General features: G+C 42.4%; 1 protein-coding gene across 1 annotated transcript; it reads right to left on the bottom strand.

Annotated features, from left to right (window-relative positions):
- Positions 1 to 2,560: 2,560 nt before the first annotated feature.
- On the bottom strand, positions 2,561 to 24,926 carry LOC101420116 (5-hydroxytryptamine receptor 3D-like). The gene is given in 8 exon segments (XM_058295425.2): positions 2,561 to 3,857; positions 3,988 to 4,203; positions 4,343 to 4,386; positions 4,388 to 4,581; positions 7,005 to 7,174; positions 7,433 to 8,041; positions 8,409 to 8,575; positions 24,789 to 24,926. Coding segments are annotated over 5 exon segments (849 nt in total). The 5' UTR covers positions 7,170 to 7,174; positions 7,433 to 8,041; positions 8,409 to 8,575; positions 24,789 to 24,926; the 3' UTR covers positions 2,561 to 3,627.
- Positions 24,927 to 24,979: the final 53 nt, after the last annotated feature.

Genomic DNA, 24,979 nt, shown 5'->3' with positions numbered 1-24,979 from the left:
TCTTTTTTTGCTGCGTCATCTTGTGTCAGCTCTCCGTGTGGGCGGCGCCATTCCTGGGCAGGCTGCACTTTCTTTCGCGCTGGGTGGCTCTCCTTATGGGGTGCACTCCTTGCGTGTGGGGCTCCCCTATGTGGGGGGGGGAGGCACCCCTGGGTGGCACGGCGCTCCTTGTGTGCATCAGCACTGCGCATGGGCCAGCTCCACACGGCACAACTGCTTTGTGAGATCAGTGTTTTGACTCCCATTTTATAGATGAGAGAACTGAGGTGCAGGGAGGTGAAAACAAAAACAAAAACAAAACTATGCTCAGTGTCCACCCAGGTGGGAGTTGTTAGATTCTGGATTCAAATCCAGCTCAATCTGATGCAAGTGTTCTTTCCTTGCTCTTTTCATTGCTCCATAGCTGGAGAGTCTTGTGGACAGGGTTATCGGGCCCTTAGGCTTCTGCCAGTGAAATCCCTGGATCTAAGAATGCTTGGATTGAAAGACAAACAGTAGGGACAACAGCTGTAGTCTGCAAGTCACAGATACCTTTCTCCTCAACTTATTGCTCGGTATGGCCCCAAGATGACTCAGTTCATCTGGGACTCTGGGGATCAGACTTTGGGAATATAGCTATCATCCGGCAAGGGTAGGATTAGATGGTGGAAGGGGGAGGTGTGAGCCATTGAGCCCAGATGGATGGCAGTCACAACTCAGGGGCCAGGAGTGCAGGAGGCAACCAGGACATCCCAATTGCAGGGGGGTGACTAGCTGTCAGGCTGGCTGTGGTGCCTGGGAACAAGGGAAAGAGGGGCTGCTGGGACTCCTGAGAGGCACCAGGGCAAAGAGTTCCACGGACAAGCATTCACCTGTGTTGCCAATTGCGTAGTCCCAGGCTCTGATTCCAGGCTCTGCTGATGTCTGACAACCCCATACTTGTCAAATAAATAAATCTTTATTTTTTTAAAGAGCACCCTAAAAGAAGAGTTGAGGAAAAATATATTAATTTTTTTTTAAAAGAAAAGATTCATAAATATTGCTATGTAAACTTAAGGACATTAATTCCTTATAGACCCTGTAAAGAAAGTGAGACCATTTAGAATCCAGGACATTATGCTTGCAATTTACAAAAATCAATAAAGTATAAATAAAAATAATAATAATGAAAAAGAAGAGTTGAGGAACGCAAGTTGAGTTGAAAGACCAAGAGCTGAGTTAAAAGAGTGATTCAGTATATAGCAAGGTATTTCTGGCTCAGTACTCCAGATTCCGTTGGACCTCTGCCTGAGTCCCAACAGACGGAGAATGTAAGAAAAGAACAAGAAACAGCTTGGCCTGGAGACTTAGCATCTAACTGGAAACATCTGGCGCTACAGGATTCTGCCTTCCTGTAGCTTTGGCTGAAAGGAGGGATGCTTTTGCCAGGAACACGGTGGGTAGGACATCTGACATCTAGCAGCAGCTGCAGTGCTGTGGACACTGGCAAAACTTGCCACCCTTTGGGCATCTACAGTGACCAGAGGAGGAGTCTGGGAAAGAGCAGTGGAGAGGAGGAACCAGAGAAATATTGCTTCCTTAACACTGTTGTGGCTCTATTTTCACCCTTAGCCCGTTATAACCTGGGAAGTATAGGCTTCAGATAGAAAGTAGTAGAATAAGTGAAAGGGAAATAAGTCACTACTAAACATAAAAGGTAGTGACTGAGTTGTAATCAAGACGCTCTCAAATCTGTGCTTTTCTGAACCTGCAGCATCCACAGCTCTCATGTATAAAGCTAGTGTTCCCTCTGCTTGTCCCAGGCAACTGGTGGAAGAGATGGGCCAATAGACAAAGACTTTCAAAATAATAAGGCAACTACAATAAACTATGGTCCATGCGGTGTATTCACCAAATGCAATAAATGTGCCTCACTGATGAAAGGGGATGTTGATGTGGGAGGAGGGGGGCGGTTGGAGGTGGGGAGTAGGGTATATGGGAACTTATGTTTTTTAACGTACTGTTTTGTGTGATCTATTTATCTTTTTTAAAAAAGACAATGAAAAATAAAGGAAAACCAAACCAAAACAAAATATTAAAGCAAATGCTGGAAAGGGGAATTTTCTAGTTTATATGGGGGCATTTGTATTTTTCCCAAGTAAAGTAGCCATTTGCAAATGTGCTTCCTATTGCCTAATGTTCTGTTCTTAGCTTGATTAAGGGTAGATCAACACAGACTGCAACACAAATACTGTTAGTAGTAATGCAGGATCATGTTAACACTCTAAGTGCTTAATGATAAATGAGTCAGGCTCAGACAAAAGACATCTCTCTTCAAACAAGAGAGGCCTAGTTCTGATATATTGTTTATTTCTGAAGCCTAAATCCAGAGTAACTGGATTTAAGATATTAATCTCTATTTTATTATAATTTCTTGTAATAGTTTTTTTCCCCCATCCCTCCCAAATTGTGTCACTTCTGTAAGAAGGTCTTACTCATGTCCATTGGAAAAAAAAAATCATGTTGGGGAAATCCATTTGGCAACATGGAAGCATTGTCTTCCTATTGTTGAATTTTTAAAATTGGTTATAAAAGAGGATGAAAATGTAAGCCCAGGGAAGTGGATTTGGCTCAATGGTTAGAGCGTCTGCCTATCAAATGGGAGGTCCAGGGTTCAAACCCAGGGCCTCCTGACCTGTGTGGTGAGCTGGCCCATGCGCAGTGCTGATGCATGCAAAAGCACCGTGCCGTGCAGGGATGTCCCTGCGTAGGGGAGCCCCACACTCAGTGAGTGTGCCCCACAAGGAGAGCCGCCCCATGTTATAAAAAACGCATGGGGCCCAGGAGTGGTGCTGCACGCATGGAGAGCTGATGCAGCAAGATGATGCAGCAAAGAGAGACCCAGATTCCTGGTGCCGCTGACAAGAATATAAGTGGGCACAGAAGAACACACAGCAAATGGACACAGAGAGCAGACAACGGCGGGGGGGAGGCAGGAATAAAATAAATCTTTAAAAAAGAAAATGTAAGCCCAAATAAAAAGGAGGGAAATCTGAATAGACACATTGAAAGACAAGTAGAAAACGTTAATGATTATCTCTGGGTTTAGGATTAAAGGGTTCCTGGTTGTTTTGTTTCTTTAATGAAAAGGTTTTTTTTTAACAAATCAATTTTATTGATACATATTAATAAAGCATACTCTTGTAATAGATTTTGGCCCTTTCTGTCACCTCCCCCTACTTTCACATATGATTAATAAACTTTTAAAAAAATCCTTCTTACTTTGCATAACGAGGCAAAGTTTCTGCAAGAAGGCTTTCAATCTCAAGATTTTTGACAGAAATAGAGTGCATGGAAGAGCCAATGTGTTCTGCCAAGGGGTTTACTGGGGCTGATTCAAGCAAGGAAGTATTCCAGGAACCTGAACCCTGAGAAGGCAGGGAGGCAGGACCCATGGCAGGGCTGAGGGGAGCTGATGCATGCAGGAGCAAGGAACTAACTGCTGGAGCATTCAAAACCACCTGGGTCTACTCTGAAACTGCAGAGGAACTGGGTTAAAACTAGGTGGCTGCGGGGGCTGTGAGGCTGGGATTTGGACAGACACGAGAGCTTGACTGATCTCCAGAGGCCAAGAGAAGCTCCAGGCTGGGTTTTCAGGTGGACGTCTTCCTAAGTGATCCAGAGGACGATGACCGTGACGAGGGAGGAGGCCAGGAAGAGCAGGTAGAGGCGGAAGAGCAGTGCGTCCATCATGTGGCTGAACTGCACCCACAGGTCAGCCAAGGGCTGCTCCTGGGCCTCGTGCTCCTGCTGGGCCCTTGTTGAATCAGGGTGCCCATTCAACTCTGCCTCTCTGGGCTCTGGCACCTTCCCCACCAACTCCACTGGCTCCTTCAGGCCTGTGGAGAGACAGAGACTCAGCCATGGGCTGCGAAGGTCACCCCGGGCAGGGAGGGTGACGGGGAAGGAGGCAGGAGCAGAGAAGGAGGTATGGGAAGAGGGAGGGTGGGCCGTGCTGACGTTCCTTACCAGGCAGGTGGGAGGGGGCGAGAGCCAGGCCTTTGTTTCCCTTCTGGGCTGCAGTGGGGCAGCATTTCCTTGGGCAGGTGCAGTGCAGCAGCAGGGAGTGGAGCCACTGAGGCACAGGTGGGGGCTGGGTGGTGGCCAGGTGCAGCAGGTAGGTGATGAAGACGGTCTCCAGCAGGCTGACCACCATGAGGGACAGGCACAGGGCAAAGTAGACACCTGGAGGGAGGGCAGGCCTGTGGGTGCCAGAGGCACTGCTGAGGACTTCTTGTTTCATCTCTTCTCAAAGGGCCCTTTCCCAGGATCCCCCTTTTACTCTCCGTGGTTCTGCTGGTCCCTCTCCCCACCCTGCTCCCACCTCTCTTTTGTTCTGATAAAGGGAGGGGCCATACTGATGAGGGGAGTGCCACTGGCAGGGAGTAAGTCATTCATCATGAGCAGGAAGACGTTGTAGCCCAGCAGAAGCGTCATCTTGAATGGGGCACGATTCTCGCTTTGGGCCGGCAGGTAGAAGCTGAGGGCGTCAATGGCAACCAGAAAGCCACTGGGCACCAGAAGGTTTATGACGTAGAGGCTGGGCCTGCGCCTGATGGCCACCTGGAGGGAGGAGAGAGAGGGACAAGTGAGGAGTAAGCTGGGAGTTGCCAAGTCAGGTAGGAGCAAGAGTTGGGATTTGTCCCAGACCAAACTCATGCCGCTTTCCCTGTCCTATCTCTTCATCCAAAGGCATCTTCATCACCACAGTCTGCCTTTCCAGGGTTTGGTTCTGCTATGCTTCTTATCACTGAACTGTATCTCATTCCATCTTGGCCCAAGGTGTCAACTTTCTTCACTTATGTTTTTATCCCTCCTAATTTGATCTTTTAAATTTATTTTTTAGTATTGTCTGTTTTTTAAAAGATAAAAAGATCACACAAAATGTTACATCAGAAAACATAAAAGGTTTCCGTAAACCCCACTCCCCACCCACCCTGCTCCTCCCACATCAACATTTCCTTTCATCAGTAAGGCACATTTATTGCATTTGGTGAATACACCCAGGAGCACTGCCACACCACCTGGACCATAGTTTACATTGTAGTTCACACTCTTCCCCCAGTCCATCCAATGAGTTATGGCAGGACATACAATGTCCTGAATCTGTCCCTGCAATATCATTCAGGACAATTCCAAGTCCTGAAAATGCCCCATATCACACCTCTACCTTCTCTCCCTGCCCTCAGCAACTCCTGTGGAGCTGCAGAGTGCTTAAGAGTTACCTCCTGAGAGCCTCCTGTTGCTCAAATGTAGCCACTCTCTAAGCCAAACTCAGCATATAAATGCATTACCTTCCCCCCATATGGGACATGACTCCCAGAGATGAGCCTCCCTGGCACCAAGGGATTACTACCATCACTAGCTGGTAATGCAACTAGAAAAAGACCTTGAATCAAAGGGGGAAATGGTAAAGACAAATGAGTTTATATGGCTAAGAGACTTCAAAATGAGTTGGGAGGTCATAGAGGGGTTGCACTTACACACGTCTCAGCAGGACCCCAGAGACAGCGAAAGTAGATGCAACTCCAGGTACTGGTGTTCCTGAGGGCTATGCAGACACACAGGTTCTACAGTCATGATGGATGGCTCTGGAGTTCAGTGCCTTGCCAGTGGGCCCTACTTTGGCATCTGTGCTCCTGAATGTGATGGAGTTGGACTCAGATGTGACCTCTCTACACATGCCTCTTCTGTGTCACTTTTACTGAACCTGTGGTTAGTGCTCAGTAGACTTGAATCTCTGGACTGTCCATGTGCCAGCTGGGCCCTGCGCCTCAGAAGAATTGTAAAACCTACTCTCCAGTTCATTGGACTTACCCAGGTCAGCTGACGGGGAGGTGAGAATGGTCAACCACCACACCAGGGAACCAAGAATGTCTACAACTGCAAGCAGGATAATCACATCCATCAGCCATGTGGGATCTAAACCCTCGCTCAATTTAGAGGTGGAGTGGACATGGCCATCCCAGGGTCCACAGGATGGAGGAATATAATATGTATTGGAGCAGACTTGCTGGTATTCTACTATAGAACTCTTGTGACTCTAGCAATGGAAGTACTTGTATCACTAATTTGCTCTTGGTACCAGAACAAAAGTGCTTGGCCAGTTTCTTAGGTACCACATGCATTTTATCTCTGTATTTCTGCTTGCTTTCCTCATCAAGGTCTAATCTGTAATAACTTTGCTGGTGCAAATTCAAGACCAGTGGGAGGGAAGAAAAGAGAGTGGCAGATATTTGGGGGTCGGCAAGATTTGGAATCATAATATCACCAAGACAGTGTTTCATAACTTTTTCTACCATATCTTTAAAAACTTGATGTAAAAACTTTTGCCTCCAGAAAGTTCTGATAGTTCTTAGGGGATGGGAGGTTTGCTCTCACTGTGAATCACTGGTATAGGAGCTTTGTTTCTTCCTCAAGGTGGATTCATTCAATGAATATTTACTAATATTTCCTGAGTGCCAACAATGTGCCAGGTATTGTCCTAGGTATTGGAGATATATCAGTGAAGAAAGATGATGAAAACCTCTGCCCTTATTGAGCTTACTTTCTAATGGGAGAGCTTAAATTCTTGTGGGTGGCCTAAGCTATGAATTTTAGGAGAAGATCACAACCAGGGCCCCTGAGCTCACATAAAAAATGATCTGGTCGTACTGGTTGGAGTTCACAGTCATCTTCATCGCTTTCTGGTGGATACTCAGAAGTACCCACTCCCCTTTGCTCTGAATGAGGTTCAGTGATGTGCTTGAAATCTCCTGCACTTCATTCTCCATGCCCAGGACCATATATTCCACTGCAAAGGAGACCCAGATGGCTCAGCTTGCCCCCAATATTCCCACCCTTTTGCCCAGACTGTTGGATTCCTCACCACTAAGTTTCCATACCCCTTTAGTGACATTCCTTCACTGTTCCTGGATTTTTGTCCCTTTCCCACTCAAAACTCTTTCTCTGCATCTCAACAGGCTACTATAATAAGCCTCATTCACCTGTATAGATGAAAGAGCTGAAGGTGAGTGTGCAGTTCTGTTGGTCAAATGGGAAATAGAAGATGTCCAGGCTACAGATGCTGACCACCCGCATTGGCTTTTCATATTTGATGCGCCCTTCACTGTTGACATAAGCCTTGAGACCTGTAGGTGTCTTGTCCACATTCATGCTGTAAGTGAGAAGGAGGGGGGTTGGTAGGTCCCATGGGCTGACCATCAAATTTGCCTTCCTTCTCTCTCAGGTCACCCACTCCTGCACTGCAGCCCCACTCTAATGACTTCCCTCTCCCACTTATCCCCATATTCCAAGGATTTTGTAAACTAGTCAAATCAGACCCTGCTATTTTTCAAGTTGTGGCCTGCAGTGGTTACATCATACCCTCCCTAGAGATGGGATTTCTTTTTGCTTTTTCCTCCCTGATACTCACTACTCCTCAATGAAGATATCTGGAAGCCACAGGTTCTCACTGGCCATGCTGAGCTTCCTAATGCCCCCACATTCCTCTGGGTTCCACCTGATGAATGGATTGTACCAGATCTAGAGGAAATCATGGCATGGGATAAACAGGTTGTGGGAACTAGTTTTAGTCTTGTCTTGCTCTGTCTTCTGTACTTTACATTCCTTTTTTCACTCATTTCTTCACTCTCCCACCTCCTCTCTAGTGACAAATGTCACAAACAAGGTCTTACCTGCTTCTCCCTTAGTGTTCTCAAGGGAGACCTTGAGCTTGGTTTTGGATTCCTTGGGTTGGATCCACTAAGTGTTGGCTTTTATGATCTTGGTTTATGTCACCTTCTCCCTGTGCCCTATTTTTGTCCTCAAATCAGGCAGCATAATCAGAAAGTTTTGTGTTTTCATTATTAGTTTGATTCTGTTTGAAGTTGTCTAATTCATGGGTATCCACAGCTTTACTCAATATAATCTGAAAAACTAGACCCAGGAATGGAAAAAGGGAAGTACCATAGTAAAGAGGAAACTGAGTCTGTCATACCATATTTAGCCACAGGAACGATGTCATCAGCTGAAGCTGTGCATCCTGGAAAAACAATTTCCATCCAGGATCATTACCTCTATGAAGCCAGTTCCAGGGCCACCTCCCACCCATTACTCATTTTCAAGGCTGTTCCATGGGGAAATTATTATTTTCAATCATAAGCCATTCTTTTGAAATATGTGGGTCAAAAATTCCAGGGTACATAGGAAATATATTAATAAATTAAAAAAAAAACAACAAAACCCAGCATCTACTGGGAATATGTTTCTTGTGGAGTGTTACAAAGATTACTTTTGAAATGTTTCTGCAGCATTCACAACTTCACAGAATGAACCTCTCATTTTACAAAATCCAGTCGGGGGATCCACTGCTTACCCCTAGACCACTGCAATATTGGGTCAAGACTTACCACATCCAGGACGGCAGACAGGGTGAAGGAGATGTTGACATGAGTCGGGACACTGTAGTTGATGGCTGGACGGAAGGCCTTTCTGTCAAACACTGCTTGGAAGGCAGTAGGGTCCACCCCATACTTGTCAAACCCTGAGCAATTGATGGTGAAAGTGTTGCTTCTTCCTGTAGAGAACAGAGACCCCATGAGATGGGAGCAGGGCCTCTGTGTTCCCTATGTAAGAGGGTGGGACATTGGGGAGTGTTTCTATATATAGAGAGAACAAGGGCACTGGGAAAAGTTTGTGAGTTCCTCTTTCCTGGGCCAGGAGGATGGGCCGGGCTGGTAGGCAAATGGTGGAAGTTGATGAGGTGAACTGAGTCAGGGTTCTGTCCTCAATTCCATTGTTTCTGTCCCCATGCAAAACTTGTCCAAATGTGCATGCAAATTCAGCCCTGAGCACCATTTTACAGTGTCCTGCTATGTTCTTCACAATCTTACCACAAACCTCTCCACCTTTGTTCAATATCCTTCCATTGCTCACCTCTGTCCTTGAGCCATCCAGGTGATGTCACTGACAAAGTTTGCAATCCAAGTTCTCCTCCTCACTATATTAGTAAGGCATAGGTGGTCATAAATTAATTATAAGGGAATTGAGCAGGTAGTTATGTGTAGTTATGTGAGATATGTTAAGGAAGGATCTTAGTTTTGCAATTTAATGAATACTTAACTCTGTCTCTACTATGTACTGTGGCTGTGCTCGTCTAAAATTAAGTAGCTGTCACCCGACACCTTCTGAGAGAAAGCTCCTTTCTAGGAGGACTCTTTAGAGCAGAAACAGAATTATGTGGTAACATCGTCTTCCAGTAGAATCTTATTTTTTTCTATCTCCAATCTTGTACCATCCTGCATTGCTCATTTTTAATACTGATAGAAGAAAAATACTCTAGACCAGGAAATTATACTGAAAAAGTTATCCTCTTTCACTATAGATCTTCTCATCCATTTCCTTCCTCCTTAGTATCTCTCCTAGCCCATTTCTTTTGACTTCAAGAGAGCAAAGAAACATCAATTGATACTTAGAAACCATGGAGATAGACTATATGCCTGGAAAGAGAGTGATGAAGGGAAGAAAAAGAGGCCAATAGAAGCAGAGAAGTGAAGAAGTAGCTAAAAGGAAGAACTGTTTGGTTCCTAGGAAAAGGTATAAAGCTTTCAGTGTTAAGGAGTTCTCATTTCTACCAAAATGAACATCAAGTTATTGACTGTCTAGGAATAACAAAAATCACCCTGGTTCTCTGTTTCCCAGAAGTTATATGGCTGCTTTGCTCTTGCTCTTGTCCTATCTTACCTTGAAGCAGAAGGTAGAGAATGAAGCCAAAGAGGAATCCTTCTCCATGGGGCCAATCCATCTTCTTCTCCTCAGGTCTTCTCAGAACACTTAGAACACTTAGTGATGCTGTTGGCCTTAAAAGACCACAGGCCACACCTCGAGCCCTAGCTTTGAATAATGTAGGTGTCAGGTGGCATTAGCTATCCGATGACAGGAGGAATACCTCGCCCTGTGCCCTAAGTGGGCCTGAATCTGGTTTCCAAAAGGAATCTGACAAGTCCCTTTAGAGAGGAGGAAGCAGAAATTTTTGGTCATTGGAGCGGGTCTAATGGTTTCCTCATACTTGAAAGTTGGTCTGGCATATAACGCATCATTGAAAAGGTGAAAAAAGACTGCCACTGCCTTCAGGTGCCATCTGCACCTATTTCAACCTTGCTGCCATCTTTTAAAAATGGGGGGAGGGGAGGATCTCCTTTTTTTTTGTAACAAACTTCAGTTGCTGAACTTTTAAAAGTGGTTTCAGGACCGATGAGTGTCTACCTTTGAGGGTGCATATGATTTTTGGAGTGTGTCAAAAGCAAATTTGGAGCCAAGTCTACTGAATGGATGAAGTGATTAGTGGTGTAGACAGAAAGTAGCAGAGGAAATACTGTTTTTAGTAGAAGATGACATCTTATTTCAAAGAAGCTGATGTGAGTTCTGAAGGGAGGTTGAGAGAGGAATAGAATAGATGGAAGAGGGGGTAATTGGGGGCAATGGAAGTGTTCTGCATGATAGTGCAATGATGGATACAGGACATGTTAAATTTCACCAAAAATTTATAAAAGTGTACATTCTAAAATGTAAACCATAATGAAAACCATAATGTAACCATGGTTAGTAGCTATGTTTCAATATTTGTGTATCAGTGGTAGCAAATGTAACATCCACATGTAAAAAGATCATTGTTGGGGAAGGGGGAAAATGGGGGGAGATGTTGGGTATATGGGAGTCCCCTATATTCTATATGTGACTTTACTGTGATCTAAAACTTTTTTGAAGACATTAAAGAAAAAAGATGTAAGACACTGAGGAAGAAATGGAAGAGAACTGCTTTGCCATGTATGTACAGGACACATATTACAATGATGAAAGGCAAAATGACAAAAAATTTTTATAATATTTTTCATTTTTAAATACCCCAATTTATTTCTTACTTTTAGTTTTTCTAAATTATTATGTATTTTATTTCTAAAGATTTATTTTTTTATTTATTTTTCTCCTCTTCCCCTCCCTGCTCCCAGTTGTCTGCTCTCTGTGTCCATTTGCTGCATGTTCTTCTGTGATGGCTTCTATCCTTAGCAGCAGCACCAGGAATCTGTGTTTCTTTTTGTTGCGTAATCTTGTTGTGTCAGCTGTGTGTGTGTGTGGTGCCATTCTTGGGTAGGCTGCACTTTCTTTTCACACTGGGCGGCTCTCTTTACAGGGCACACTCCTTACACGTAGGGCTCCCCTACGTGGGGGACACCCCTGCGTGGAAGGGCACTCCTTGCATGCATCAGCACTGTCCATGGGCCAGCTCCACACGGGTCAAGGAGGCCCGGGGTTTGAACCACAGACCTCCCATGTGGTAGGTGGATGCCCTATCCATTGGGCCAAGTCCACTTCCCTGTATTTTATTTCTAATCTTTAAACCTATCATTACTATTTTATTTTCCTATTAATTGAATTTGGCAATACATTAGGCTTCATTTTTGAAGTTTTGGATTACAGAGGGGTTCAACCACGGCAGGGGAGGAACACTGGTGTGGGATGTCATTGATGGGGGATGCATGGGAGAGAGTTCACCAGGGCATGCCTTTAGGGTATAGAGATATTCATTTGTATATAGATAGATGTTCATTGGGTATTGACACAGTGGGTAGAGATTCACATGACAACTGAGGGAATGCTGAGTTCCCATCCTGAGGAGCTCTGTCACATTCCCCAATGGAGCAGCAACAATTCCCCAAGTGCAAGGGCAATGACCAGTGAAGAAGGATGGTCCAATGATGTGCCTTTGATACTGATGACTATGCTTATGAGCCCGTGCACTTGAAATTTCAACTTGGCCTAGAGCTGTAGGGTGCTTAACAGTTCCCTCCTGAGAGCCTCCTGTTGCTCACATGTGGCTACTCTCTAAGGCAAACTCAGCATATAAATGCATTACCTTACCCCCAGCATGGGACAAGACTCCTGGGGATGAGCCTCCCTGGTACCAAGGGATTACTACCAAGCACCAGCTGGTAATACAACTAGAAAAAGACCTTGAATAAAAGGGGGAAATGGTAAAAACAAATGAGTTTGTATGGCTAAGAGACTTCAAAATGTGTTGGGAAGTCATTAGAGGGGTTGCACTTATGCATGTCTCAGCAGGATCTCAGAGACAGTCAAAGTAGATACAACCCCAGGTAGTGGTGCTCCTGAGGGCTACAGAGACACCTGGGTCCTACAGTCATGGAAGTTGGCACTGGAGTTTGGCACCTTGCCAGTGGGCCCTACTTTGGAATTTGTGCTCCTGAATGTGATGGAGTTGGACTCAGATGTGACTTCTCTACACATACCTCTTACTGAACCTGTTGGTGTATGCCCAAGAGACTTGAATCTCTGGATTGTCCATGTGTCAACTGGGCCCTGAGCCTCAGCCGAGTTGTACAACCTATTCTCCAGTTTGTTGGACTTACCCAGGTCAGCTAACCAGGAGGTAAGGATGGTCCACCACCACACCAAGGAACCAACAGAGTCTACAACTGCAAGCAGGAGAATCCCATTCATTAGCCATGTGAGATTTAAGCCCCATTCAATTTAGAGGTGGAGTGGGCAACGCCATCCCAGGGTCCTCAGAATGGATGAATAAAATATGGATTAGAGTGGACTTATTGATATTCTACTATAGAATTATTGAGACTCTAGCAATGGAAGAAACTGTATCATTGATGTGGAGACAGTGGCCATGGGAGTTGCTGAAGGCAGGGAGAGGGAAAAAGAGGTGTGATATGAGGAAATTTTCGGGACTTGGAGTTGTCCTGAATGATATTGCAGGGACAGACGTAGGACATTATATATCTGCCATAACCCACTGAATGGACTAGGAGAGAATGTAAACTACAATGTAAACTACAATCCATGCTGTGTAGCAGTGCTCCAAAATGTATTCATCAAATGCAATGAATATACCACACTAACGAAAGAAGTTGTTGATGTGGGAAGGATAGTGGCGTATGCGGGAACCTCTTATATTTTTTAATGTAACATTTTGTGTGATCCATGTTACTTTTGAAAATAAATTTAAAATATACTGTAAAAAAAAGCAAATTTGGAGCCAAGGGTACTACTGAATGGATGAAGTGATTAGTGGTGTAGACAGGAAGTAGCAGAGGTAATACTGTTTTTAGTAGAAGATGACATTATTTCAAAGAAGCTGTTGTGAGCTCTTGGCCTGCAGTTTTATATTGTTTTTGCCCTGCTAGTGTTTTTAAGAAACTAGTTAGTTGTCAATATCTTAAAATTGGAAGATTTTACCTAAAATCTGTTTCTGGCTTCATTTGAAAACCAAGAAGGTCTAACAACACTAGGCTTGCATTTCTGTTTGACAACAATCTGCCAGAGTTTGGAAGCAATTGAGCCCTGTGGATGGAACATATGCTCCCTAGAGCTTCACATCCCTTTCACCCCCTACTGTCTTAAACCTGGCCAGCTTCTATCATTTATGTTACCTTCCTGACTTCTGTAGGTATTTAAATTTGCCTTTGAGTGCTTAGATTGGTTTTTCTTGTGTAAGTCTTTAACAGATTTGGAAAGTATCTGATACCATGTCAGGCCCTAAGTGATCCCCGATTAGGGTGGGCAATTATCTGGTTTATAGTGAAAACCAGACATAGTGTGATTAACAGTGATTTATTCTAGAATTATTTCTGGCAGGGAATGCTTCAGGAAGTGGTGGCAGTTTGATATTATTTATGAATTCCAAAAAGGAGATATATATATATATATATAATGTTTATATATATATATAATGTATATAATGTTTATATATATATATATAATGTTTGTACCCTGGTCTGTTCCTCTGGGCATGATACCTGTTTTGATTGTATTAGATACAGCTGAGATATCTGATTACATTATATTATGAGTAGGGCGTTGATTCAACCACATCATTAGAGTGCTATTCAGTGCTGAGTCACTTGGGCTGAAAAAACAGACTCCTTGGGCTGAAAAAACAGACTCTCACATGGAAGTATACACAGAGAGAATACAGAGGAATAGAGAGCACTCCACAGACAAGACGTAGAGGCCCTGGGAAGGGAGAGGAGCCTGATAGTTTGCTGCTGAAGAGAACAGAGCAGCTGAGCCTGGAAAGAAACAAGCCTACAGCTAAGATCAGAAGAAGCTGAGACTATGGGGGCCTTAAGAGGAAGAGGAAGCCTGAACCCTCAGAGACCAGCAGCCTTCTTGCTCCAACATATGGCAACAGACTTTGGTGAGGAAAGTAACTGATTCTTTAGGGCCTGGTAACTGTTAAGCTTCTACCCCAAAGAAATACCCATTATAAAAGCCAACAGAGTTCTGGTACTTTGCATCAGCATCCCTTTGGCTAACTAACACAGAGGGTAACCACTGTCTTAGAGAAACAAGGGAGAGCGGTTGCTTCAGTGAAGAAGCTTTTCAGATGACACTATGATCAAATGATATTAGGATGCAGTAAGAAAAGTCTAAGACCAAATCCTGTTGCTACAGGAATCATAACCTCTTTCTGCCTGTTTCCTTACATCTTGAAAAGCTAAAACCTGTCTTGCAGGAGTTTTATGTGGTTTAAAGATAATGTACAGATAGTGCCCTAAGTAACTGTAGCAGAAATAGTAGTAAATGTAGCAGTAACAGTAGCAGCTGTTGTTGTTGTGTTGGCTAGCCTAAGTTTGCTCAGGTCACTGCAGCCTGAATGGACTCTTCTGGTCTTAAAATGTCTGAGTTGAATGAAGGAATCCCAGTTCCTTTGAGCATGAGAACCTTTTTCTCTCAGCCTAACTCGGCTAGATACTGATAGGATTGGTCATTCCACTATCCTCAGCATCACTTTTTAAAAATATTTTTTTTATTTCTCTCCCCTTCCCCCCCAACCCCTCCCCCCATTGTCTGCTCTCTGCGTCCATTTTGCTGCATGTTTTCTTTGAATGCTTCTGTTGTTGCCGGCGGCACAGGAATCTGTGTTTCTTTTTGTTGCATCATCTTGTGTGTCAGCTCTCTGTGTGTACGGCACCATTCCTGGGCAGGCTGCACTTTTCTTTTGCGCTGGGTGGCTCTCCTTACAGGGCACACTCCTTGTGCGTGGGGCTCCCCTATGCAGGGGACACCCCTGCATGGCACGGCACTCCTTGTGTGCATCAGCATTGTGCGTGGGCCAGCTCCACATGGGTCAAGGAGGCCCGGAGTTTGAACCACGGACCTCCCATGTGGTAGATGGACACCCTAACCACTGGGCCAAGTCCACTTTCCTCAGCATCACTTTTTATCATTTGCGAATCCCTTCCCCTTTAGGAAGTTTTTGGTTGGTTGTTTTGTTTTAAATTTGATTTTGGATCAGCATTTCCTAAAGCATTTTCTGTAGAACATTAGTTCTACAGGCTGTTAAATGCTATTCCACACCCACATAAGTCTAGGAAATGCTGAATTAAACAAGGCTAAACAGGTTTCATTGTTGTAAGATAATATCTCAGAATATTTAGCTAAGATATTAATGTGACTTTTGAATATTATGTATATCATTTCCAAACTTAATTGACCTTGGGAATTTTTTTTCTCAGATTATCTTGCAGGACTAGTATTCCATGGATTATATTTTGGGAAACACTTTCTCAGGTAAATAGAATAAATCTTGAAGAAAAAAATTAATTTGTATCTAACTTGATACAGAGAGAATACAGAATATCTTAACAGCACATGTACAAATAAATCAAGAAGTTAAAAGCAAACAAGCAAACAAACATTTTGATAGTTGAAAAGCAATGCTGATTTTTCTCATTGGTGCTCTTATACTCAATAAGCTATATTATCTGTGTTTCAAGAATACATAGATTTCCCATGGGAGTATAGCCTGCATTCGTTTTTTTAAATAATAAACTTTACTTTTTAAAGAAGTTTTAGATTACAGAAAAGTTACATTGAAAGTATAGGGGATTCCTATATACCTCACCCTCACCCCCTCCCACATTTTCCCCTACTAATAACATCTTACATTACTGTGGTACATTTGTTACAATTGATGAACAAATATTGAAGCATTGCTACTAACCAAGGTCTATAGTTAACATGACGGTTTACACTTTTCACTGGACAATTTTATAGGTTTTAACACAATATCTAATGGCCTGTATCTGGTTTTGCAATATTATGCAGAACAATTCCAATGCCCTCAAAATGCCCTATGTTCCACCTATTCCTCCCTTGGAACCTCTGGTAACCACTATCTTTAGTTCAATGTTACAAGTTCTTCCATTACTACAATAATAAGTCTACTTTGGTCCATAGTTGCATTTCCCCCTTGCGTTTGTTCATTCCACAGTCTTGAGGATTTGGGGATGCTAATGCCCACTCTGCTTCAGATTGAGAGGAGGAATAATCCTACAGGGCAGATGGAAGGAACTGTTTTGCTTGCAGTTGTAGATATGCTTTGTTTTTTTGTGAAAGAAGTTGTCCATCATCATCCTTTTGTTAGTTGTCCTGGGCAAGTCCAGTGAACTGAAGAATAGGTGTTAGCTGCAACTCTACTGAGATTCATGTCTCAACTGGCAAATGAACAGACCAAAGATTAAAGTCTCTGGGACATATATTTAATGGATATAGTGCTAATTATACGTTAAAAGTAGCAGAAAAATCATGTGTAGGGAGATTATAAATGAGCATAACTTTATTTCATTGGGAAAATATGTTATCATATATTCTAAGGTAAGGCCCACTGACGGAGTGCTGCCCTGCCTATAGTGACTGGATGTCTCTAGAGCCCTCAGGAGCACCCATCTGAGGCTTTGTTTACTGTGGCAGTTAGTGAAATTCATCTGAGATGTGCATAAACACAGCCTCTGGATTGACTTCCTGATGCTCTTTGAAATCTCTTAGCCATAAAAACTCTTCTGTATTTAATGTTTTCCCCTTTTGGTCAAGGTCTTTTTCCAAATGCCTTGCTGACTGGCACTTGGTATTAATCCCTTGGTGCCAGGGAGGCTTATCCCCAGGAGTCCTCTCATATACTGGGGGGAAGGTAATGAGTTTATTTGCTGAGTTTGGCTTAGAGAGAGGGCACATTCAATTAACAAGGAGGTTTTCAGGAGGTACTCTTAGGCAATAGATATTATTAGGCTAAGTTTTAATTTTACAAGAATAAGGTTCATAGTTGCATGTATCAGTATTGAGGGTTTGACATATTGGTCTGTTTTCTTTTAATAGGCACTGCCTATGTACTCTAGAAATTCTTGCCACTCTATTTGAGAACATAGCAGGACTCCCAGGATGGGAGTTTAATATTTTGTGGGTTATTGTGTGGGTCTCCATCTACTGAGATAACACTCTATGACAACATGAACACATTCATATTCCATAGAGGCCTTCCCCGTACATTCCACCACTGACACCCTGCACCAGTGACCTTTCCCTGCCATAGTTGTCAAAAGAACACTCCTACAGTTGTATTTTCACCACAGTCCTCACCTTCCGAGTCCACCTGTGCCTTCCTCCAAGCATCCTCCACTCTAGCACCATTGACCCCACTCACATCAATGCATCACCTTTATCCCCGTACACTGCCAAACCACCCCCATCCACCTTATCATAGATTCTGCCCAGATTGAGCACCAGCTCACCATTCTCTATCTGGGAACCTATCTTCCAGACTCTACCTCGGAGAGTCTGTCCAATATCCTTAGTTCATATCAGTGAGATCATATAATAATTGTCCTTTAGTGACTGACTTCACTCAACCTAAGGTCTTCAAGATTCATTCATGTTGTCATGTGTCAATACTTCATTCCTTCTTACAGCTAAGTAATATTCCATCATATATAGTGGCAGTTTGATATTGTTTATGAATTCCAAAAATAGATATTGGATTGTTTGTAAACTGGTCTGTCCCTCCAGGCATATTAGAATATATTGGATTCAGAGGTTTTACTTTCACTTGATTAAATAATGATTAAGGCTTTGCTTGAGCCACATCAGTAGGACTCACAAAGAAACTGTGCTGCAAAGAAGGGAATTTGGAGTTTTGATCCTGGAGCATGGGAAGTAAACACACAGAGAAGTAGATATGTGAGGGAGGAGAGAAGTCTCCATTAAACACAGGCAGAGGTCTCAGGGAGAGAGAACTGTTTGCCTGAAAGTCTAAAGCTGGCCTTGTGGAGAAAGCAGAGCAGTTGAGCCTGGACAGAAATGAGCCCTGGGAAGAGAGGAACTCAGGAAGCATGAATCCTTGGAGACATCAGCAGCCATCTTGCTCCAACAAATGGCAATAGACTTTGGTGAGGCAAGTAATTTTACTCTATGGCCCGGTAATTATAAGCTTCTACCCCAAATAAATACCCTTTATAAAAACCAACCAATTTCTGATATTTTGCATCAGCGCCTCTTTTGGCTGACTAATACTTAGTATATACCACATTTTGTTTATCCATGTATCCATTGATGGACACCTGGGTTGCTTCCAACTTTTGACAATTGTGAATAATGTTGCAATGAACATTGGTGTGCATCTGTTTGTGCCTGCTTTCAATTTTTCTGGGTATATTCCTAGTATTGGGATTCTCCAAATTATATGACAATTCTATACTTAGCTTCCTGAGGAACTGCCAAACCATCCTCCAGTCCTACATTCCCACCAGCAGTGGATGAGTATTTCTATTCCTCCATATCCTCTCCAACCCTTGTAGCTTTTTTTTAAATAGCAGTTACTCTAATAGGTATAAGATGATATCTCATTGTAGTTTCGATTTGCATTTCTCTAATAGCTAGTAATATTGAGCATCTTTTCATGTGCTTTTTGGCTATTTTTATTTTTTCTTTGGAAAAATGTCTATTCGAATCTCTTTGGGTTTGAAAAATGGGTTGTCTTTCTATTTTCAATATGTAGGATTTCTTTATACATTTTGGATATTAGGCTCTTATCGGATAAGTGGATCCCAAATATTTTCTCCCATTGAGTATGCTGCCTTGTCACTTTCTTGACAAACTCCTTTGAAGCACAAATGTTTTTAGTTTTGAGGATGTCCTAATTAATTACTTTTTGTTTTGTAGCTTGTGCTTTGGGTGTAAAGTTTATGAAACCATTTCCTGCTACAAGGTCTCATAAATGTATCCCTACATTATCTTCTAGGAGCTTTATGGTCTTGGCTCTTATATTTAGGTCTTTGAGTTAATTTTTGTATAGGGCATGAGATGACAATCCTCTTTCATTATTTTGGATTTGTATATCCAATTCTGCAAGCACTATTTGTTGAAGAGACTACTGTTTCCCCATTGAGTGGGCTTGGTGACCTTGTTGAATAGCAGTTGGTGTATATGCACAGATCTATATATTCAAACTCTCAATTCTATTCCACTGGTCAGTATGTCTATGCTTGTGCTAATACGAGCTGTATACATTTTTAATTTTCCTGAACTGACATTCATGCCCAGAGGTTGTTATTACCTCTATAGAACAAAGTTGTTTATATCTTCTACTGTTCAAAGCAAAGCACTTGAGAAGTTTGGGGAATGACTAGGATTGACTATTCTTCTAGTCTGCCTAGACCTGTTTTACCAATAAGTCTCCATTTTGACCAGACTATTGGTTCTGGTTTCTCTGGCTTAGTTGGTCCTTGTTTCTTTCATGTATCGGCCTGAGAGATATCTGGTCCATACTTTCCAATAACGTGGGAAAATTCCCCAATCACACCTTGTCATTAAATTTGTGAGACTGTATCATTTTATTCAGTAGAGTAAGTAATTCCTCATTGTCATTTTGGGAGGATTAAAATCCCAAGGCCTGACTGTAGGCCTTGATGTTTGTTATTTTAGCTGAGAGATTTAAAAGGCTGTTCTGGGTGGAGGGAACAGTTAGAGTAAAGACACGGAAATTACAGTGTTTTGGGGAGCTCATATTTGAGTTGAAGAGTAGCAGGAGATAAAGCTGTGGTTTTATGTGGAGGCCAGATCACTGAGGACCTTGTATATCAAGCTAATATTTGGTTTTATTCTATAGACCAGTGTTTCCAAACTGAATAAGGTTCAGACGTCTTTTAAGGGAAACAATTCTCTCAAACCTCTGATGTCATCTTAAATTATTTATAACACATAAACATGTGCATTCATAAAGCCATGTACAAAGTATTTTTACTCTTATTGTAAAATTAAAATAAATTTACAAAGTACATACAAACAAGGCTACAAAACCAATACAATAATAATTTAATGTGGTGAATATTGTTTTGCTAAAATTAGAGAACTTCTGTCAATTTCCCCCTCTTTTTAACAAGGAGCTACTTTTTGACGTATAAATATGTTTTTAAAAATGTATTGCTAAGTATGGGAGCCCTATATGATGATAAGCCTGTTTGCTTTGTAAGTTCACAACTTTTACTATACAGTTATTCTTTATGTATGTTCATGTAGGAATGATAAACTTCAATTTAAAAAGTTAAAAAAAATACTGTGAGGAGCAGGTGCAGCTCAGTGGTTGAGTGTGTACTTTACATGTATGAGATCCTGGGCTGAATCCCTGGTACCTCCTAAAAAACAACAACAAAATTTGTGAAACCTTCCAATGTGCTGTCATGTCATCTGGCAGTGTTTACATACTAAATCTTCTTTTCTACCTTGTCTGTGACCATTAAAGAGATCTCTGCCACACTATATTCTTTATATTATGTAAAATTGATTTGCAAAAAAAAAGTTTTATCTTTAGAACTGGCAGAAAATTCGAGTGACACAGCAGATGACATGCTGGGTACAGGAGGGTGTCAGGAAGCTATGGCAGGAGAGTCCTCATGGCAATGAATGGTGCCACCTTCCATCATGTTCTACAGCCAGGAACCATGGCGTTATTCTTGACACCTTTTTTTCTTTTACCCCCAGATCTAATCCATCACCAGGTCCATCTACTTCTCTGTTATCACAGCACAATCCAAGCCATTGTCATCTGTTTCTTGGACTACAGCAGTCACTCTGAGCTGGATTCTTCTCTTCCATTCTGGCTGCCACACATTCATTCTCTACTCTGCCAGCCACAGTAGTTTTCAAATTGCGAATCATATGATGTCAACCCTAACCCATTCACCCTTTAAAACCTTTCAATGGCTGCCTTTTGCTCTTTACTCTAAAAACCTGTAATATGGTCTACAAGACTCTTGGAGGTGTTCTTTGTCTCCTCCTATCTGCCTTCCTTGGCCTGTTGTTCCTCCTGCTTGTACTGCTCTCTCCTTGACACACCTTCATCATCTTCACCACCTTACTGTCCTTCAGATATATACCTTTTCTTTCTAGTACTGACCATTGTTATAATTTAAATTTTGATTAATGTTTTTCTGGGACTCTACACTCCATGAGGGCAGGAAACTTGTCTGATTTAGCACCACTGTACCCCTTATATATTGAATGAATGAACATATGGAGTATATTCTAGGACACAAATATTATTTTAAAATACACACAGGGAAGTGGACATGGCTCAACTGATAGAGCGTCCGTCTACCATATGGAGGGTCCAGGGTTCGATCCCCAGGGCCTCCTGACCTGTGTGGTGAGCTGGCCCATGTGCAGTGCTGCTGTTGCACACAGGAGTGCCCTGCCACGCAGGGGCATCCTGCATAGGGGTCCCCCACATGCAAGGAGTGTGCCCCGCAAGGAGAGCCGCCCTGTGTGAAAAAAGCGCAGCCCACCCAGGAGTGGCACTGCATACACCGAGAGCTGATGCTGCAAGATGATGCAACAAAAAAGAGATGCAGTTTCCCCATGCCACAGGATAATGCAAGTGGATGGAGAAGAACACACAGCAAATGGACACAGCAGACAATAGGGGGGAAGGGAAGAGGAATAAATAAAATAAATCTGTAAAAAATAAAATAAAATACATACAATTCTATATTGCAAAATAGTTTCTCCAGCCCCTTGACTGAAGTCTGGGGAATATCACTCCTATATTCAAATACACATTTCAAGGAGGGGGTGTTTGCAATCAAGAGCATGGAAATACATTAAGTGTAATTATTTGGCTCAGGCTATCCTTGGATAGACCAAGATAGAGCTTGGATACACGCACACACATATATAACTATAATCAATATTTTTAAAGTCTTTCCAGAAGAAGTTTTTAAAAATCTTATATAGGGAAGTGGATGTGGCTCAGGCGACTGAGCTCCCGCCTACATATGGGAGGTCCATGGTTCAGTTCCCAGTGTCTCCTAAAGAAGACAGCAAGCTGGCGTGATGGACAGGTACAGCAAGCTGACGTAAGAGATACAAGAAGAAAAACCAAATGAAAGACACGACAAAGCAGGGTGCAGAGGTTCCCAGTGCTTCCTAAAGAAAACCAGCTAGACAGTGAGCTGATGCGATGGGCAGACACAGCAAGCTGATGCAACGAGATACAAGAAGGAAAAAAAACCATAATGAGACACAACAAAGCAGGGAATGGAAGTCGCTCAAGGGATTAGGCACCTACCTCCTATACTGGAGGTCCCAGGTTCAGTTCCCAGTGCCTCCTAAAGAAACAAGGAAGACAGCAGACACAGCAAGTGCAAACAGCTTGGGAGGTGTGTGTGTGTGTGTGTGTGAGATAAATGAATCTTAAGAAAAAAGTTAAAAAAAAATTAAATCTTATATAGAGGCATCAGATACATAGCTTTTCAGTGCAACAGTGTTGAGGAATGGTTGGTAATCCAATTACACTTCAAAAAGATGGCTTGAGGAATGCTGAGGAAGTTTTTCTTATCTAACTAGCTGGCCAGAGTTGCTTTTAGGAATTCTTATTGGTCTGCAAGCTTCTGCTAAATTGTATATATCCCCATTGAGAAAATGTTTTTTTTGTCCTATGATATTAATGCTTTTTAAGTTATGAAACATTTAAAGGGTACCAAAGGGTAGCCCCTGTGGAGAAAGGCTATACTAGAGCACATATGCAGAAGTGGAATTGCTGGGTTCAAAGAAAGGCACACGTGGTAGAAGCTACAAGCCTACATTAAAATCTGTTCTTCCCTTCATCTGCTGTAAGAGTTGTAGATGATTTATGGTTGCCCAGCTTAGGTTGGCACAGCCCAGTCTCCATTGTAGTTACATGTGACCATATGACTAACTTGTCCCCAATGGAAAATACAAGTGGAAATGTATGCTGCTTCCTGGTTGGCATCTTCTCCATACTGCCTTTTTCCTTCCTTCTATCTGGATGCCTGAATGGCAATGATTACAGCAACTTCGGAATTCACATATTGAAGCTGGCAGCACCTCCATCACCCTGGACCCGACTGCAAGAAGAGTTCATTGCTGATCTGGTACATGCATCTGGGATTTTTGTGTGAGAGGGAATAAACTTCTTCACTTCAAGCCACTGAATTGTAGCAATCTATTTGGGGTTTAATAGTATAGCCACTCAGTATATGTAACAGTATAGCCCATTTTCAACCTAATATTAAATTTATTAAATTGCTCTTTAAGGTGGATCTATCAATTTATACTCACTCTACCAGCAAGGTATGAGACACCATTTTTTGTGTGTGTTTTTTTGTGTTTTTCGTATCAGGTGGACATAAAATGGTATTTCATTGCAATTTTCATTTTCATTTCCTTGATTATTTAGTGAGATTGAGTGTCTTTTCATATTTTAGTAGGTACTCATGTTTCATTTTCTGTGAATTGTCTGTTCACATCATTTGCCTATTTCCTATCAGGTTATTTATCATCTTCTTATTGAGTTGAAGAAATTATTTGTATACTTTGTATTAAAAATTTTCTGACTTATAACTTATGGTTTACATTTTCACTTTATGGCATCCTGTAGCAAAGTTTTGATTTTAATATAGTCAAAATTGATAAACCTTTCCTTATGTTTTTATATCTTATTTAAGTTCTTCCCTACTCCAAAGCTCATAAAGATACTCTATATATTTCTTCTAAAAGTTTTAAAGTACTCCCTTTCACAGACCTTGGATCTACTTAGAATTGAATTTTCTGTAAGGTATGAAGTGGGAGTTACTGAGTTTTTTTTCATATGGATACCCAATTGTGACAGGACTATTTGTTTAATCCATTTCCTTTCCCACTGATGTGTAATGTTTTCTCTGTCACAAATCAACATATATGTATGAGTCTGTTTCTATGCTCTTTATTCTATTGTATTGGTCTATTAACCTGCCTTTGTGTTTAACAGCTCACTTTGTTAATTACTTCAGCTTTATAAATTGTTGAAGGATTACACAGTATGAAGATGGACAAATGACTTTACCACTGCCCCCCCCCTTTTTCCCTTTTAATCTCTAAAAGGGATAATCATCATAGCTACCCTATAGGTTATCAAGAAATAAGAATTGTATGTAAAGCACCAGATACAAAGTAGTCAGGTATTCTTTTAACATAGAGTAGCCTTTATGTTATGATGATGTTAAAGTTACAGGTAAAGCATTAAGAGAAAGAAAATGGTCAGTCTCTCTGGGAGCCTCGGATACATTTATAAAAGGAAAAGGATAGGTTAACATACCATTTCTAAGACTCTCGCCACTTCTAAAACCGTGATCCTAGCATTTTATAACCTAGAAACCTGGCAGGACAACATTGTAAGACGGGCAGTTGGATAGAAGTGAGAAGGGTGATATCTGCGCAGAATGCAGGGTTGAATCATGAGCAAGCTATCAAAAAACATTAAATGCTACAACAGTGAATGTCTGGGGCTGGCCCGCTTGGCAACGACTCCACTCAGGCCAGTCGCAGGTTGCGATGACCTTCACAGTGTTACAAGGCGCATAAGCGGCCGCGCTCACGAAACGGGGCTACCCGCGAACACAAGCCTACAGTCGACCTTCCCAGCTACCCACCGGGACACACGACCTCAGAGAAGATTCCAGACAGATTCGCAGAGGTACAGGAAAGGACAGGGGAGAAGCAGCCGCGCCGTGGAAAGGAGGGGCAGCCTACCCCTCCTCAAGGACTCCTGCGGTGCTTCTGGGAAATGTAGTCCTTTGCCGCCTATCGCGCCTTAGGCGCCTGGAAGAGAAGACTACAATTC

This window comes from Dasypus novemcinctus, chromosome 4, assembly GCF_030445035.2.
Source record: "Dasypus novemcinctus isolate mDasNov1 chromosome 4, mDasNov1.1.hap2, whole genome shotgun sequence".
Taxonomy (NCBI): domain Eukaryota; kingdom Metazoa; phylum Chordata; class Mammalia; order Cingulata; family Dasypodidae; genus Dasypus; species Dasypus novemcinctus.
Note: the sequence above shows the minus strand (reverse complement) of the source record. Positions and strands in the feature narration are given on the sequence as shown.